This window comes from Aythya fuligula, chromosome 3, assembly GCF_009819795.1.
Source record: "Aythya fuligula isolate bAytFul2 chromosome 3, bAytFul2.pri, whole genome shotgun sequence".
Lineage (NCBI taxonomy): Eukaryota > Metazoa > Chordata > Aves > Anseriformes > Anatidae > Aythya > Aythya fuligula.
In genome coordinates, this window is record NC_045561.1 from 69,729,798 (window position 1) to 69,744,743 (window position 14,946).

A 14,946-nucleotide genomic window follows, 5' to 3' on the forward strand; every position below is an offset into this window, starting at 1 on the left:
CAAGTGAGAAACGTGAGTGGCGTCTCTGAGACACAGGAATATAATTTCAGTGGGGAAGCAGGAACTCTCTATCACGATACGATTTCAGAATGGAGTGGTAGAGGAGTCTCTTCTGACAGCGAGTGGTCACCAGACTGGAGCAGCAGCAGTGAAACCATTAAAAACTCTTTCTTTGAGAGTAACCTGAATTTGGAAACGTTGGAACCAGAGAGGGAGTCTGTCCCAGATATAAATAATTCCACAACTCCAGATTTTATAAAAAGCTTGAGGAATTTGTCTAGTGAAGATTTAGAAAAGAGTATCTTAAGCCACAAGCAGCTAGTGAACACGTGGGTGTCTGAGGAGCCTGGGCATGCAACGCCAAAGGATTTGCCATACAAGCTGGAAACTGTGGCAAGTGAACGCCCACATTCTGCTAGAGTGCTAACAGTTGATATCTATCTTAGAAAAACAGACGAACTCCTTAATGAACCTGTGACTGTTATATCAGAAGAAAGTTGTGGTGATTCGGACACGATGGATAAGAAATCTGCTAATAAAAGATCTGGGAAAAGAAGAAAATCTCAGTCATCTAGTGATATTCCAAATGGAGAGAGAAACCAGAACGAGAACACTGCAAGAGAAGACTCCGTTTTTGAGGATGATGTCCCTTCGGAGGTGTTTTCAGACAAGGTTATAAACTCGGAAAGAAAACTGAAGTCTCCTCAACAGACTCCTGAAAGGAATTCCTTTTCCCCAGGTAATAACCCGGACCTCAAAGCTGTATCTTCTCACAAAGGCACATCCAAAAATGAAACTGACAAATGTAAACAGCAGATCTCAACCACGACCCCCACAAGGAGAAGGTCATATAAAAAGAACCAGTTGGATGCTGTCCCCACTTCCCCTACTGGTTTGAAGAGTCAGATAAAAGATTACTCCTCGAAAAAGCAACCTTTAGCATCAACGGAGAGTACCCCAATGACAAAAAGAACTTCTGTGGAAAAGGGAACTACACCTGGCGCTTTTGGGGAAGACAGCTTGGAGTCTCCCAAAGCTTCTTTGGCCGATAAGACAGAAAACAACGCCTTGGTGTCTGCTGAAGGCAGAAATGAAACCAAGACAGGAAAGCATGGTAATGATTCTGATGGAAGAGCTTTCTCGCGTACCGATGGGATTAAAAATGGAGACCTATGTATGCCAGCTGAGAGACAGACAAGTTCTGATTTAGACAGCTTGAAGCTGAAGAGTTTGGATGCTTCCAAAATTGTCACGACAAAAATTAGCCTGTAAGTAACATAAACTACAGTTTACCTTCTCACTGTGGCTGTAATTTTGCCTATATTTGTATTTAAGATTGCATAGGAGCACTGGCTATGTATTTGCTATCTAGGTTATTTTCAGCTAATTAAAAAGTGGGGTTTGTTTGTTTGTTTTGGATCATATTTACAGTTACCACTTAACAAACACTGTAATATGCATGTGTTAGAAAAATAATTCTTTCATGTAGAGGCAGTTCATGTCAGTTTTGTTATATGGAATAATTTAATACACATAAAAACTGCTCTGTTGTCATTGTTGCCCCTTTTGTTGCTTGGATTAGCTCAGCTCTCATTGACCTTAATGTGGTTTTGCTGTTTCCAGTCAACTGAGGATCCGGTTGAAGATTTTGTACATTAAAATCCCCGAGTTAGGGATGTGTTCAGGTTATGCTTTGAAGCAGCAGTAGGTCTGCTCAGTTGTTATTTCCTGAAGAAAGGTAGGATGCAATATAGAACTTACTTGGTACTTCAAATGATATGGTAAATCCTACACCAGGAATTTGAATACTTATGACAGCAGTGAAATGGATGTACAGGATGAAGCACGTAAAATCTTACACATGGGCATAACATCAGGTATTTGCAGAATTATGCAGGTGTTAGTTTGCAGGATTTGGTTTTCAAGAGGTTGTCCTCTGTCAAGCAGATGTGATCTGCGCTTTCCTTAGTGTTATGAAGAGGCGGATGCATTTGTTGCTTGTGCTGTTATCAATAGTCTGATTCCAGCTATTGATTTCCTGGGTTCATTATAGTTTGGTCCTACGGTGAATCATCTTATTGCATTTTTTATTTCTGTTGTTTGACTTTCATGGGTACGTAATAGCAGGATTGCTGTCCTCCCTCTGCTGTATTGATTTGTAGGTCCTATCAGAGTCCACCTGAGGGACACTGAGTGTTCAGAATCGTCTTTTGCTTGTGTTAGAGGGTCAGGAAGTTCAACGTTACAGCTTAAGAAGCACACAGGCTTCTGGTTGTGCTTCTTCCTATCTGTGAAGTATAGGAACTTTAGGAGCTGTAGCAGTATATACTTTGCACAATTTGTGAAATGCTACATCTGACTTGTTCCTTTTTAACTGAATTAAAACCACCTCCTGATGGTTTAATTGTGGTATTTTTCTGTATGGTGATACTTTTCCATCTGGCAGCAGAGACTTAAAGTGTAAACTCTGAAGTTGTGTATCTTCACAGCTTTGAAGGAAAGTGGCCCGCATATTTTTCTCTTTGTGTCACTGTCATTAGTGCTGATAAAGTTACCAGTGCTCGCATAGCTGGATTTTGTTTTTCTGGGTATCTGCGTGGCTTGCTGTACAGGGAATTATCTTCTGCTGTGCTCTTAAAGTAGTAGCTGAGTACCCCTTCTGACAGCTTTCATTTTGATGATTAAACAGCCTGGTATGTTTCACCCGGTGTTGTGGGCTGTGTGGCACTTGGTGGCCTGACTTCAGCTGCTGCTGCTACAAGAACTTTAGCCCAGGGTGGGGACTGCCCTGGTGCTTCAAGGTTCCTGATGCACCCGACAGATACTATTGCACAGTTCCTGGCAGTTCCTTTAGCCAGAGGAATTGATATGGCCCAATTAACCAGTGTAATTTGTGGTCATTGCTGAGAACAAGTGAACTAGACAGCTGGATGTGAACTAAACTGCTATAAAATGGGAAAGGAAAAATGGAATGATGCCATTACTAGAAGGTTTGTTTGTGTTCTCTTCTTACTGCTTTGAACTAGAGAGCAGCTACTGTTTCCATTTTGTAAAGGTTAAAAATTACCTTTAGATACTCCATACCCTTGCTGTTTGAAAAACACTGATTCACTCAGACTCATTTGACTCCTATAAAATGTAATAACCAAAGTAGTTTTCACTTAAAATAAAAATACATCATGTCTGTTACTGATGACATTGTGCCAATTCTGGGCATCAAGGTACTTTAGGGACATTCTCAAAAGATGTTGGTTTTGCCAGTTCAAAGCAGTGATATAATTTTCTCTTTTCTCCTTTTATGTCTGTGTAAAGTGGGACTTGGAAGTCACAGGATACTTTGCTTTTAGCTTTTGAAAGCAGAATTTACCAGGCCTGAGATTAAATTTAGGTTTGTGTTACCTCTTATTCAGCACGTAAAACCTCAGGCAGTAGTCACTTTGATGTGCTTCACGAAATTCCTGGCTTTAGTTGTCATATTTGATTTTCAGACATGTTTTTTTAGTTGCCTTTGTGTCTATGCCCACTTGTTGAATTATTCTGCTCTGTTAACATGCCATTTTTCATTGCTTGCTTCAATCTGACGTTCTGGCATCAGTTACGTGCTTGAGAAGGTCTTTTGGACAGAAAGCTTCAGATACGTGAGTCACCTTCCGTTTCTGACTGTATTAGAAGAGGGTTAACTGCTTGCTTCTGCAGGTAAACTGCAAGGTATAGCCTAAGAGAAGGACGTTGGTATTTCTCTTGTTCTTGCTTGTTCCTGGCTAGCAAACAGTTTGCAGATCAGCAATGGGTGGCAGCGATCAGACACACCAGGAGGTGTGTAGGAGAGTGTTTGTACCATTACGTGAATCCATCTCTCGGTGTTTTCCCCCCATATTAGACGGGAGACTTAAAGGCTACTCAATCAGCTTGCCCTTCTTTTAAACAGGCTTAGAAGCTGAGAGATGCATCCTTCAGCTGCCTGGTAAATCAGCGTGGGGAGAGGTGTAATGAAAGGCTTAGCCACGCAAGGCCAGCCCTGCCGGATGGGGCTCCAAGGCTGAGCTTTCCACTGCTCTTCAGGCTGAGCTGTTTGGCTGCTGCTGTGCAGAAATACCGACGCGTAAAGTACAGGCTGCCGAAGCAGTTGTTAGCGTGAATTTGCAAAGCTCGAAAGTATACCTTTGAGGTGTCAGCTTCTCATTTCCATACGTTGTAGGTGCGGCTGATAACTCTCAGTGTTAACTGTTGCACTTGTTTGTGGCAAGGCGTACAAGGAAAGAAGGATTTTATCAGGAAGATGTGTGTTGTTTTGTTGAAACACATGTGATGGTGCAAGTGACGGGCTGACAAAAGGATGGTGTGGGAATGAGGCTGTTCAGATCCCCAGGCTGTTAGTGACACCCCTTGGAAGTACAGGCAGAAGGAAAGGAGAAGTACCACCATTGTGTAGTATGTAGTGTGGTGGGTGAAGCTGCAGCCTGGATGGGCAGGCTTAAGTGTAGGCTGGCAGGAGCACAGCCAGCAGGTCCAAGGAGAAGGGGTTTGGTGCTCATGAGGCTGAATCTGGGCCACGTCTGGGCTACCTTCCCTCCTCTTCCAGATCTGTTCCCCAGGCACAAGAGAGATGATCTCAAACTGTAATGAGCCTGGTGGCAGGCTGCTAAGAAGGTGGTGGCACTGGGGTACACCATGTGAGGAGAAGCTGGAGCACTTTGGTTTGTTCAGTGGGGAGAAGGATATGGGCAGATGTTAGCATCATCTCTGCTTATCTCCACGGGCATCAGGAAGGCAGAGCAGCTTCTTCTCTGGCGTGCACTGAAGGGACAATGGCTGCGGTTGCAAGTGACAACAATGCTCTTTTGATGGGATACCAGGCAAAAAACAGCTCAGAGGGGAAGTGGCTGACCTGCTGCAGTGCTCCTCTAGCGAGGCTGGGAAGTCTCCATCATGGGAGATGCTCAGAACTTGGGCAAACAAAGCCATTGGTAGCCTTGAAGCTGCCCCTGCTTGGAGCAGGAAGCTGGACTAGAAGTCCCTTTCTTGTACACATTTTCAAAAAAGAAAAAAAAAAAAAAACAACATACCATTAAGTAATTAAACTGTGAAAAGTTTAGGGAAAAACAGTTGTATTGGAAATGAAAACTAGGGTCTAAATATCTCAAATTTTGTGTTGTGTGATAGTGTCCTCTCCACCATCCTCCTCTCAGAAGGAGGACTTCAGCTTTCCAAGTGATTTTTATTAGCTTCTGTTTGAGGTATGGCCAGTCAGTCACTTTATAAGTTTGCTCTTTCGTGTTTTATTGGTCTTATGTTCTTCATTGGAGCCTTCCAGCCGTGAGCCAGCTGGAGCAGGCTGGTAGCTACAGTGAGCACTGCCAGGAAGTCTCCTAAAATACATGGGGATTGTAACAGCTACTTTCTGTATAGTTTCTTAGGCAGCTGATTTTGGGTTCCTTCTGGTGTGGTGGTAAGCTTTTCCCAAGAAAAGAAGCTTGTGCAACAGAGAGGTTTTGAAAGGGTTTCCTTTATTACTTGGGCCAGGTTTCTTGAGGAAGAAGAGACAGGAGTAGTTTCGGTGTTAGGATTTTTGTGTTAATTCATTCGTACCTCACACTTCATCGCTGGGCTGAAGAGCTGTCTGGCAGCTCCGTGAACAGTTCGTGTAGGAAAAAAGGAACAAAATGCACAAATACCAGAATCATTGATAGAGCTTATCAGGCCCCTGCAAGCTAATTTTTAATCATCTCCCACTGTTTTTAGTTTTGTTTCTGTAAATCCTCTTGCTGCTGAATGCCTCCAGATACCTTTTTGGAGAGCAGCTCTGACTGTGAGGTGGCAGTGGGCTGCTTGGCACTCCTATCTGACTGATAAAGCAGGGCACGTCCTCAAAGTTTTTCACAGCTGCTCATACTGTTCCTGCAGCAGCAGGCGACACAGACAAATGCAACGCTTTTCCCTGGATCTAGGTGTTCAGATGAAGGAGGTTTGAAATGGTCACCTGTGCATCAGCAGCCTTTTGCCACAGCATGCAAGTACTTTGCGCTGTGCCCTCATTTTCCAGCCACTCTGGTGGAGAAGTCTCTACAAGCGTTTCCCAATTCAGTTCTTGTAAATTCAGCAGGGTTAGTTTACACAATTTAAATTGTTAGCTGACTTTACCTGAAGGAAATGGGAGAGTCCTCACATGTGGTGTTGGTTTAGCCAAATAGTGATGAGCACCTGCAGTGGGTCGGGGACTATGATCTTTTCCACCAGCAATAATGAATCCAGAAGAGGTCTTTCACTTGATTTAAGGTTGCTTCTGCAGTAAAAGTACTGCAAAGAATCTGAGCAGATGTCTTCAGAACTTGTTGGAGAGGTATATTCAAATGTTAACCAACTCATTATCACCTTAATGAATTGGGATTTGTTTCCTAAGCTCTGTAGGGAATTGCATGTGTATAATTTATTCTGCCTATTCACTATTAAATTTTAATGTCTGTCAGTCATAAGTAGTTCTCTGCCTCATTTGCAGATGCTGTAGGCTGCTGTGTTTCTGTTTTACAGAGCATTAAAGTATTAGGTGCATGTTTGAAACGTATTCTTATTTAGTGTCTAATTTATTTTTGTTGCTGTTCACGTAGCTGCTCCTTTTTAAATTCCTTTTGAGAAACCGAAATTTGAACTGAATGTGACTATGGAAAAAATAATGATAATGCTGCATTTTGTTGTTTTAAAAACTGTTAAAAGTCTTTTCAAGGTTACTGAAAGATGTAACTATATCACTTTGCTTCCTGTAGTCCAGCCAAGCCGAAGAATGTAGAACTGAATTTTAAAGCACCTACAAATCAAGACAGTTTAGAAAGTGAGCAGGATACTCTTGAAAAACCAGTTAATAAAACTAATAGCAGCATTGCCAACAAAATCTCCTTGTTTGAAAATAAATGCGCTAACCAGAGCCAGAGGCCTCCTGACATCTCTGCTTCAAAAAATAGTACTGTACCAAGCACATTTGTTGGCAGAGCAAAGCTGAAATTTGGAAAACAACCTAAGGAAAGTGAATTGCCTGATAAAACGTTAAATAAGCAAAACAGTCGCCAGAAGATATTTGAGAATGGCACATCAGAGAAGGAAAGCACTGTGGAATTAAAAGGCAAAAACGAAGAAGGCTCTGCATCTCATGAGGATGTTGGGAAGGCAACGGAGCTTAAAGTAAAGGCTGCAATATCCCTTTTTAACCAAAGTAGCAAAATTGATGCTAGCAGTGTCTCTCTGAAGCAACTTGATCCAGAATTAACCACAGCTAAAAAAGAAAGTTCGCCTTTTAAACTGTCTTTGCTCTCACCTGTTAAAAGTGAAAGCGCTCAAGACAATTCCTCCCAGAGAAATAACACAAGCCCAGAATTCCCCAGAAATGAAGAAAAGGTGCTGTCAGACACAGAGGTTTTATCTCCTTGCAGCAATGATAAATGTCCTCTACAATCTCCTCAGGTTTCTAAATCAGAACCTCAGAAGATGGAAAATGGAGATAAGAAGGCGAAGCCCGGAGACCTGAGCTTTGAGGCACTGCAGCAAGATGACAGCAGTCTAGGTAATATATCGGTATCAGAGCAGAACAGCGATGCACAAACGAGCCCAGGCAAAACGTACAATGGCTCTGCTGAAGATGATAGCATTTTTGATTCCCCAACTGACATGAAGAAGTTTGCTGAAACAATAAAAAACTTAGACAGCTCAGTTTGTTTACCACAGAAGAAGAAAAGGTCGAAGCTTCCCAAGTCGCCAGCACCCCACTTTGCAATGCCTCCAATTCATGAAGACAACTTAGAGAAAGTATTTGATCCCAGTGTATTTACCTTTGGTTTGGGACTCAGAAGGGAAAAAACACAGGATCTGTTACCAGCCCAACAGATTAAAATGCAAAGTTTGGAAATGATAGCCAGAGTGAGGCCCAAGCGTGCATCAACAGAGCAGAGCATAATATTTAAAGCTCTGCAATCATGTAATAGAGATGAACCTGCCTTTACTCAGGAAATAAATGGAAAAGAGATCAATGATGGTACAGATGGTGAAATTAAGAGATCCCGCCTTGAAAAAAGCTCACTCTTCTCAAGCTTGCTGTCAGCTACATCTAAAGAAAAGTTCCTTAATCCTTCCATGACTTCAGTAAATAACACAACAGCTTTTACAGCTGAGTCCTCGGGGATGTCTTCTTTACAACAGGATGTTCCTGGGCCATTCAGCATGCCTCAAAAATCGGAGGTAATAAAGATCATTCATGAAATGCACCGATGTAAGATTCTGTTTAGCTGCTGGATGGCTGCTAATTTTGATTTTGCAATTCAGTGTCTTTCAGATATGAAGTTTCCAAGTTATGTGGAGAAGTACATGCAACCAGATAGCGCAAAAAAAGAACTAAGCTTACAAATGCCTAACTATGGGAACCCTGAGAAAAGTTTTTCCAGCTGGTTAGGGACAAACAGATATGAATCAAATGTCCCCACTGGTTTATTAGATGTGGATGTAAGTATCATGTCATTTAAAGTCTGTCTGGAAAGTTACCAACTTATACATTTTCTGTAGACAATATCTGTACGTTGTTTTTGTTTAGTTTCCCCTTTTGGTGGAATAGGCGTAGATTATAGCTGGACAAAATCAGCATGGATGTAGTAGCATTTTTATTTGATGTTTGCCACACAAAAATGAGGTGCATGCAATGGCATCTGTTAACACGATTGCATTTCTTTGTGGTGCCCCTATTCTGAGACTCTTCTCTATTATAAATTGTGTAAGTCTGTTTTTTATCGTAAATTGCTAGGATGCTTTCTGCAAACTTCAGAAAACTTGAATCTACTTCTTCTTTTGGTACTAATCCCTCTGTTCCTTTGGTAAGACATTCAGTCATTGCACTGTTAAATGAGTAGCAGAGCAAACTCTGTTAGTCTATCCTTTCTGCTCCCAGTATTCCCATACACTTGGTAGAAGGTATATACTCTGTAGGAGTAATTTGAGAATTGATTAGTAGTGCTTGTTGAAAGTGCTGCTGCAGTGGAAGGATGCCCCTTGGTCTGACTCTGAGCGTGTGTTCATCATGAATAGAGGCAGACCTGCATTTTCCCTCAGAGGCAACTTTACCCTAATGTGGGATAATTGATTTCGATCTTCAGAATTATGAATCAACATGCTATAGCATTCACTCTTTCTGTGGATGTTGGTCCTTGTTGTTGCCCAAGAGGAAAAATATGATGAGGAGATTGGAGAACATATTTCTTCCCATGGTTCCTCAAAGTTTAATAGTGATATTAATGTGATTTGTGGAAGTGAAGTAGCATATCATAAGCTTGAGAAATACTTTTTCAAAGCAGAAGATTATCTGCTGTTGCACTTCTACTAAAATGGATGGGAAAGTAGAAATAAATTCTTCCTTCTTTGCCTTGCAGATAGAAATCAGCCATCCTACCTTGTAGTTTTGAGGATGTAGATTTTCTGTCACGAGAAGTTTTTAATTAATGTGGGGATGTAAGTTAGGGGGTTTACTTGCAGTAGTGCAGGCTTATGCTGCCAGTTAAAAAGGGGCTCCTACTCTGGATGGTGCTGCTAGGATTTCAACACCTGAATTTGAAACTAAATGACTAATACTGATGTTTTGTCACTTAAATTGTTGTCCCAGAGTGAGCTGCAATATTTCATTAGAATATGGAGGCCTGATGTGGCAAGGGTGTGTATCCACACATAGGACTGCTCTTGGGAAAAACCCATTAGGCTCTGTAGGGTTTCAGGACTTCTGCAGCACTGTTGCTGACTCTGAAGTGTCTTGCTCAACTTAAACAGGAGTCAAAAATGTTTGGGTGACATCTTTCACTGACTAAGATGATGGTGATGAAGAGGCTAAAGGGTAGTGTGAAGGAAAACAGTAAGGGCAGCCTAAAACAATGACTTCAGCGTTCCTTAAAACACAGAGCGAGTTCTAACTGGAATTGAAGCACAGGCTGAAAAACCAGTCGTGCTTCAACTTGTCTTGATGATGCCTACAAGAATCTGATGGTGGTTAGGAGCTCTGTCCTGGGACCGCTGCCTTGCCCTGCATGGTGGCTAAAATGTTCTCGTTAATTCCCTGCACGTGTTGCTGGTTATCTTAGGCTGTGAGCTCTTTGGGGGCAGGTTCTCTCTTTTGGTTTGTATGAATATTATCTAGCAGAGCAAGACCCTGTCCAAGAATGAGCACTTCAGTCTTTGCTAGGAAACCAAACACCTAATTGCAACCCTTTCTTTATTTGTTTTGAGATTACATGATACAACCACAGCTTTTTCCTTATATTCTGTATGGTATAATTCACCACTGATGTAAAACTATTGCTTTAGATTTTGTATACCTGAGTGCGTTTCATTTGTTCTCAGCATTTTTAGTCTGTCATGTTGCACAGAGCCTCACACTTTTTGGAGAATACTTACCTTGCTACTCTTGTCTGAAGCTTCTGGAATACATAGAAAGATGATAAAAAGGATTTTAAAACATTTCAAATCTGAGATTACTTGTCTCCAGTGAGATGATAATTCAGAGTTTATTTAATAAAAAATTAAGTGTGTAATTCATACTAATATATAGCTCTTCAGAAAGAAGGAATTGAAGCAGGAAATAGGTTTAGGTGAAGTGTTACCAACTTTTTACTGTCCAGAATAACTTTTATTTTGTTTCACTAACTTATTTTAATAGCTGAGCATCTTTATTGAATAGATTTATGGTTTGTTTTGTATTTGTGACTTTTCTCTCCTTGCTGTCTGTTAGGCACTTTCAAGAAATGGACAAAGCAAAATCAATCCCAGACCTGGGAAGGTAAGATCAATTTTATGATCTTCACTGTTCCTCTCTATCTTGCTATGCTTTTAAATAAAGAATTATATGTTTTTGGTTTTGTTTTGTTTTAAACACAGTTGGTGATATACTGTGAATCAGACTATCAAGAGAATGGTATTGAAGTTTTCCATGACGTTGTGGATTGCAGTTCTTGGGTTCTGTCACCTACAATTTTAGTTAAAGTCATCAGAGGATGGTAAGAGAGAAGTTTTAATTCTTTATCACTGATCTGTCCAGAAATCCTTTGGAACAGTACAAGTAGTAATTCATAATAGGGCTACTTTGGAGGTGGCAATGTAATGTAGACACCTTTGAAAAGGAAATGTGGTATTTATTGTACCTCTAGCAATAAGAATGATCTGTGCTAGCTGACTTTGCTGATAATTGGATCTAGTGTTACCGTCTGGAGGAGTGCAACATTTTACCCTGGTGGGATGAAAAGACAGATTCTGTTCAGTTTCACTGCCCTTTTGACTCCTCTCTCCTTTATGGGTTCCTGGGTAGTATTTGAATTGGTGTAAAAGGCTAGCAAAGGATTTTAAAAGTTTTGATGTGGGTTTAGGCTGTGTTAACCTGGATGCAGAAGATGAATTCCTTGTCCAAAGGTATGAAACAATGCTATAAAGATATCAGGCTATTTCTGTGGTGAGTCCAGAGGAAATTTTTCTAAAAGCCAGGTTATATGAGAATAATTCAAAACAAGTTCATCTCCTACTTTCTTTGCAGTATTAAAGAACAGTCATTACTGGTGTGGATAGCATGGCAAGTTAAGTTGTGACAAGGCTATAATACAGTCAAACAGCAGGTTCTCAAAGGGAACGGTCCAATATAAAGCTGGAGCAACAAGGGCCAGCTGCAGTAGGAGATACTAGGAAGCATGCTGGTTTCTGAACGAAAGTCTTTTGGTCTGTGTGAACCAGGACTCTCTTCTTGTCCAGCATGTTTTCACTAGGAGCTACTAGGAGTTTCACTAAGAGCTATTTTTGTTTTTTTTCCTCCCCTGCAACTGAGAGCTCTAGGGGAGTGTTTTATAATTGCAGATGGATATAGTTTTTTATCTAGTTAGCTATTGAAACCTGCAGCTAAAAATGAAGTTGTACTTGTCTTCTGAACAGTCTTATCCTTCTGCACATCAATACCAGCCTGTGCAGAACTCCAGGCTGCTGTTCACAGGATTCAAGCAAGTATCTTGTCTGTTTATACATTACACAGCAGTCTGCAGTGTCAACATTTTCTGACCTACATATTGGTTCTGATTAATATCTCATGCAAAAGTCTGGTATACATAGACAGCACTCCTGTCCCAGATCATCAGTTTAAAGAGGGTGGAGGAGGAGTTTTTGATGAAATTACAAGTCAGCAGTAGGCATCTTTATTTTTATCATTGCTTTTAAAAATATCACAGAGACCAGAAGTGACTTGCATCAGCAGTGTTGGGTCATTTAGCTGTATTGGGGTGGCTTGGAGGGTCTAGAAATAATACTTCTTGTGGAAAAAAAGTTATTAAATGGGAGCTTGATTTTGGAAATCACACTTGGTAAAATGACATATAAAAATTAGAATTTTTTATTTTAAGCTGGATACTCTATGAGAAGCCAAATTTTGAAGGCCCCTCTGTTCCTCTGGAAGAAGGAGAGCTGGAACTCTCAGATATCTGGGGTGCGAGTGCTTCTGAAGAGCAAAATGAATGCAAATCTGTGGTGATTGGTTCAATAAGACATGTTGTTAAGGCAAGTAATGTAATTAAAGAAAATCTTACGCAAGTCTTAATGCTTGGTGAAGTTTTAGACTGATATAAAAATTCAGTCTTCGAGGTTGAATTTATTGTGTAATCACAAAATAAATGTGGATGGATGGGGGGTGGTTGTTGTTTTGTTTGGTTAATAATAGAAATTCTGGTAAAACTTACTAGAAGGATACATTGGGAAGAGAACAGTGTTCATCAGAATAGCCTCCAAAATGCTGCGGAAACTTAATATACAGTATATGCTTTTTAGCTTGGTAGGAAAAGCTTTCTAGAAAACTATCAGTAATTCCACAGACTCCTAATTTCAGAAGCGTGTGTAAGGTATTTTTGCTCATGTTTTTTTAGTGTATTTATCAAACTTACACCCAAGACAAAACACCCACAAAGCTTTTTTGATATTAAAAAAATACACATATATGCACAAACTAACCAGGGAGTTCCACACATGGTGGAGCAGCCTTCCTACCTGCACTTTAAACCTACCAGTAAGTATGTTTGCAGGTCACCAAAGTAAGCATGAACTATAAAGGTATTTGACTAGGAAAGAAAAAAGAGGAATATGTATTGCTTGTAACTACAATTCTTGTTTAAATTAATTCTTTTCAAGAATGTCTTGCTTGGTGTTATGTTAGCTTTCAATTTGCTAGAGGAGGTATTAAGTGGTGAAAGAAGGTGCATTCCTGCCTAGATGGCAGAAGGTAAACAAGGTACATGTTGGTTAAGAGGTTGACTGCTGTCTTTGTCCAAACAGAGACAGGCAACTGGACTAGTTTTACTTTTATGACAGGTGGCTGATAATAGCCATAATTGACAAGAGGGGAAACGATTTAAAACAAACAGGAGTTACAAAACTGTTATCCACATTAATTACAGAACTCACAGCACAGATGAAGTGATTATTGCAATCTTCTTCATTTTGTCAGGATTACAGGGTCAGCCGAATTGATTTGTACACAGAACCTGAAGGGCTGGGAATCGTGACTTCCTTTTTTGACGACACTGAAGAAACAGGGGTGTTTGGCACCACGCAGAAGACTTGTTCTATCAAAGTACACTGGGGCATGTAAGTGCATAGTTCTGTGTGAACGTGTACTGCTATGAAAGGAATTGGTTTTAAACCACAGGTTACACCTATCAGACGTTCAAGCAGACTATATTTATTCCAGTCATATATTTTGGTAGTTTTTGTTGACAGTAACGTTAGTACATCACTGTAATGCTTCACTCTTGGAGAGGCTGACCTCTGAAAATGTTTTGTGTTAGAGACAGGTTTTTTTAATTTGCATGGTGTAAAAAAAAAAATGTAGTAAAGGAATGAGTTTTTCTCTGCTGCTCTTTCTCATTCAGGCAAACTTATAAGAAATGAGAGGGGGGAGATGAAATGATATGATAAAACCATCTTTCCCACTTGCTTCCATTTCTAAACTTATACTAAAAGAAATTTTTAAGCTGTTATAAGATGTAGTGTCAAGTGTGGACTTGAGAAAGCATCCTTTTATTTCATGGTGCATTTTAGTTAGTGTTTTTATAGTGATGATTAAGAATGCATGTTATATCACCTGAAAACATCTGGCTATGTAAATCAGGAGTGTAATGTGTGCCATGAACTATGCAGATTTATGTTAAAAGAGACCTCCAAGAAACAATCCAGCTACTGTAGAAATGGCAATTTTGATACCTTAATAAGTAAACCTGTAAATCAGTACTGAAAATATTCCTCAAAGTGGCATGGGTAAAACAATGCAGGAGAGGTAGATTGCTTTCAGAACAAGTGAGAGAGTAGAACCACTCTCAGTAATCTTAGGTTCTTCAGAGCATTTTACAGGGTGTACAGACATTGGGTGCTACCTGTTGGCTGTGTCATGTTTGGGCTCTGGTAGCATTTGCCTTTCTCCAAATGTTTTATTTAACTACTGAAAACTACCCAGCTAAAGACGAATATTACATATTGCTGCAGAGATGTATTCAAATACGCCTCATGATGGATGAGACATTTTAGTTATCAGATAAAATACATTTATCTAATTAAATTTTTACATCTTGATTTAAGAGGAAAAAAAAAAGAAGCACTTGGGTATGTAGGAAAATTTTAAGATGTTCATATAACTGGTTCTCTGGCAGAAGTTTGTGTTGAACTGCAAGCAAATTACGTATCTGATTTTATTACTCTTGGCAGATACGTTATTTGGAGGTTGGTTATCAACTGATTCCATCTACCTCTCAGCTTTCCATCTCAGAGGGTGGTTGCACACTGGAACAGGCTCCCCAGGGAAGTGGTCACTGCACTGAGCCTGTCTGAATTTAAGAAGAGATTGGACTGTGCACTTAGTCACATGGTCTGAACTTTTGGGTAGACCTGTGCGGTGTCAAGAGTTGGACTTGA

At 40.3% G+C, this 14,946-nt stretch overlaps 1 protein-coding gene across 1 annotated transcript in view; it reads left to right on the plus strand.

Annotated features, from left to right (window-relative positions):
• Positions 1 to 385: 385 nt before the first annotated feature.
• Positions 386 to 14,946, plus strand: part of CRYBG1 (crystallin beta-gamma domain containing 1) — a 39,583-nt gene continuing 25,022 nt past the window's right edge. Inside the window, exons 1-8 of the mRNA XM_032183592.1 lie at positions 386 to 1,268; positions 6,290 to 6,340; positions 6,762 to 8,223; positions 8,308 to 8,484; positions 10,748 to 10,795; positions 10,894 to 11,012; positions 12,393 to 12,546; positions 13,487 to 13,626. Coding sequence (XP_032039483.1) covers positions 517 to 1,268; positions 6,290 to 6,340; positions 6,762 to 8,223; positions 8,308 to 8,484; positions 10,748 to 10,795; positions 10,894 to 11,012; positions 12,393 to 12,546; positions 13,487 to 13,626 — 2,903 coding nt within the window. The 5' untranslated portion in view covers positions 386 to 516. The remainder of the gene's footprint in view (positions 1,269 to 6,289; positions 6,341 to 6,761; positions 8,224 to 8,307; positions 8,485 to 10,747; positions 10,796 to 10,893; positions 11,013 to 12,392; positions 12,547 to 13,486; positions 13,627 to 14,946) is intronic.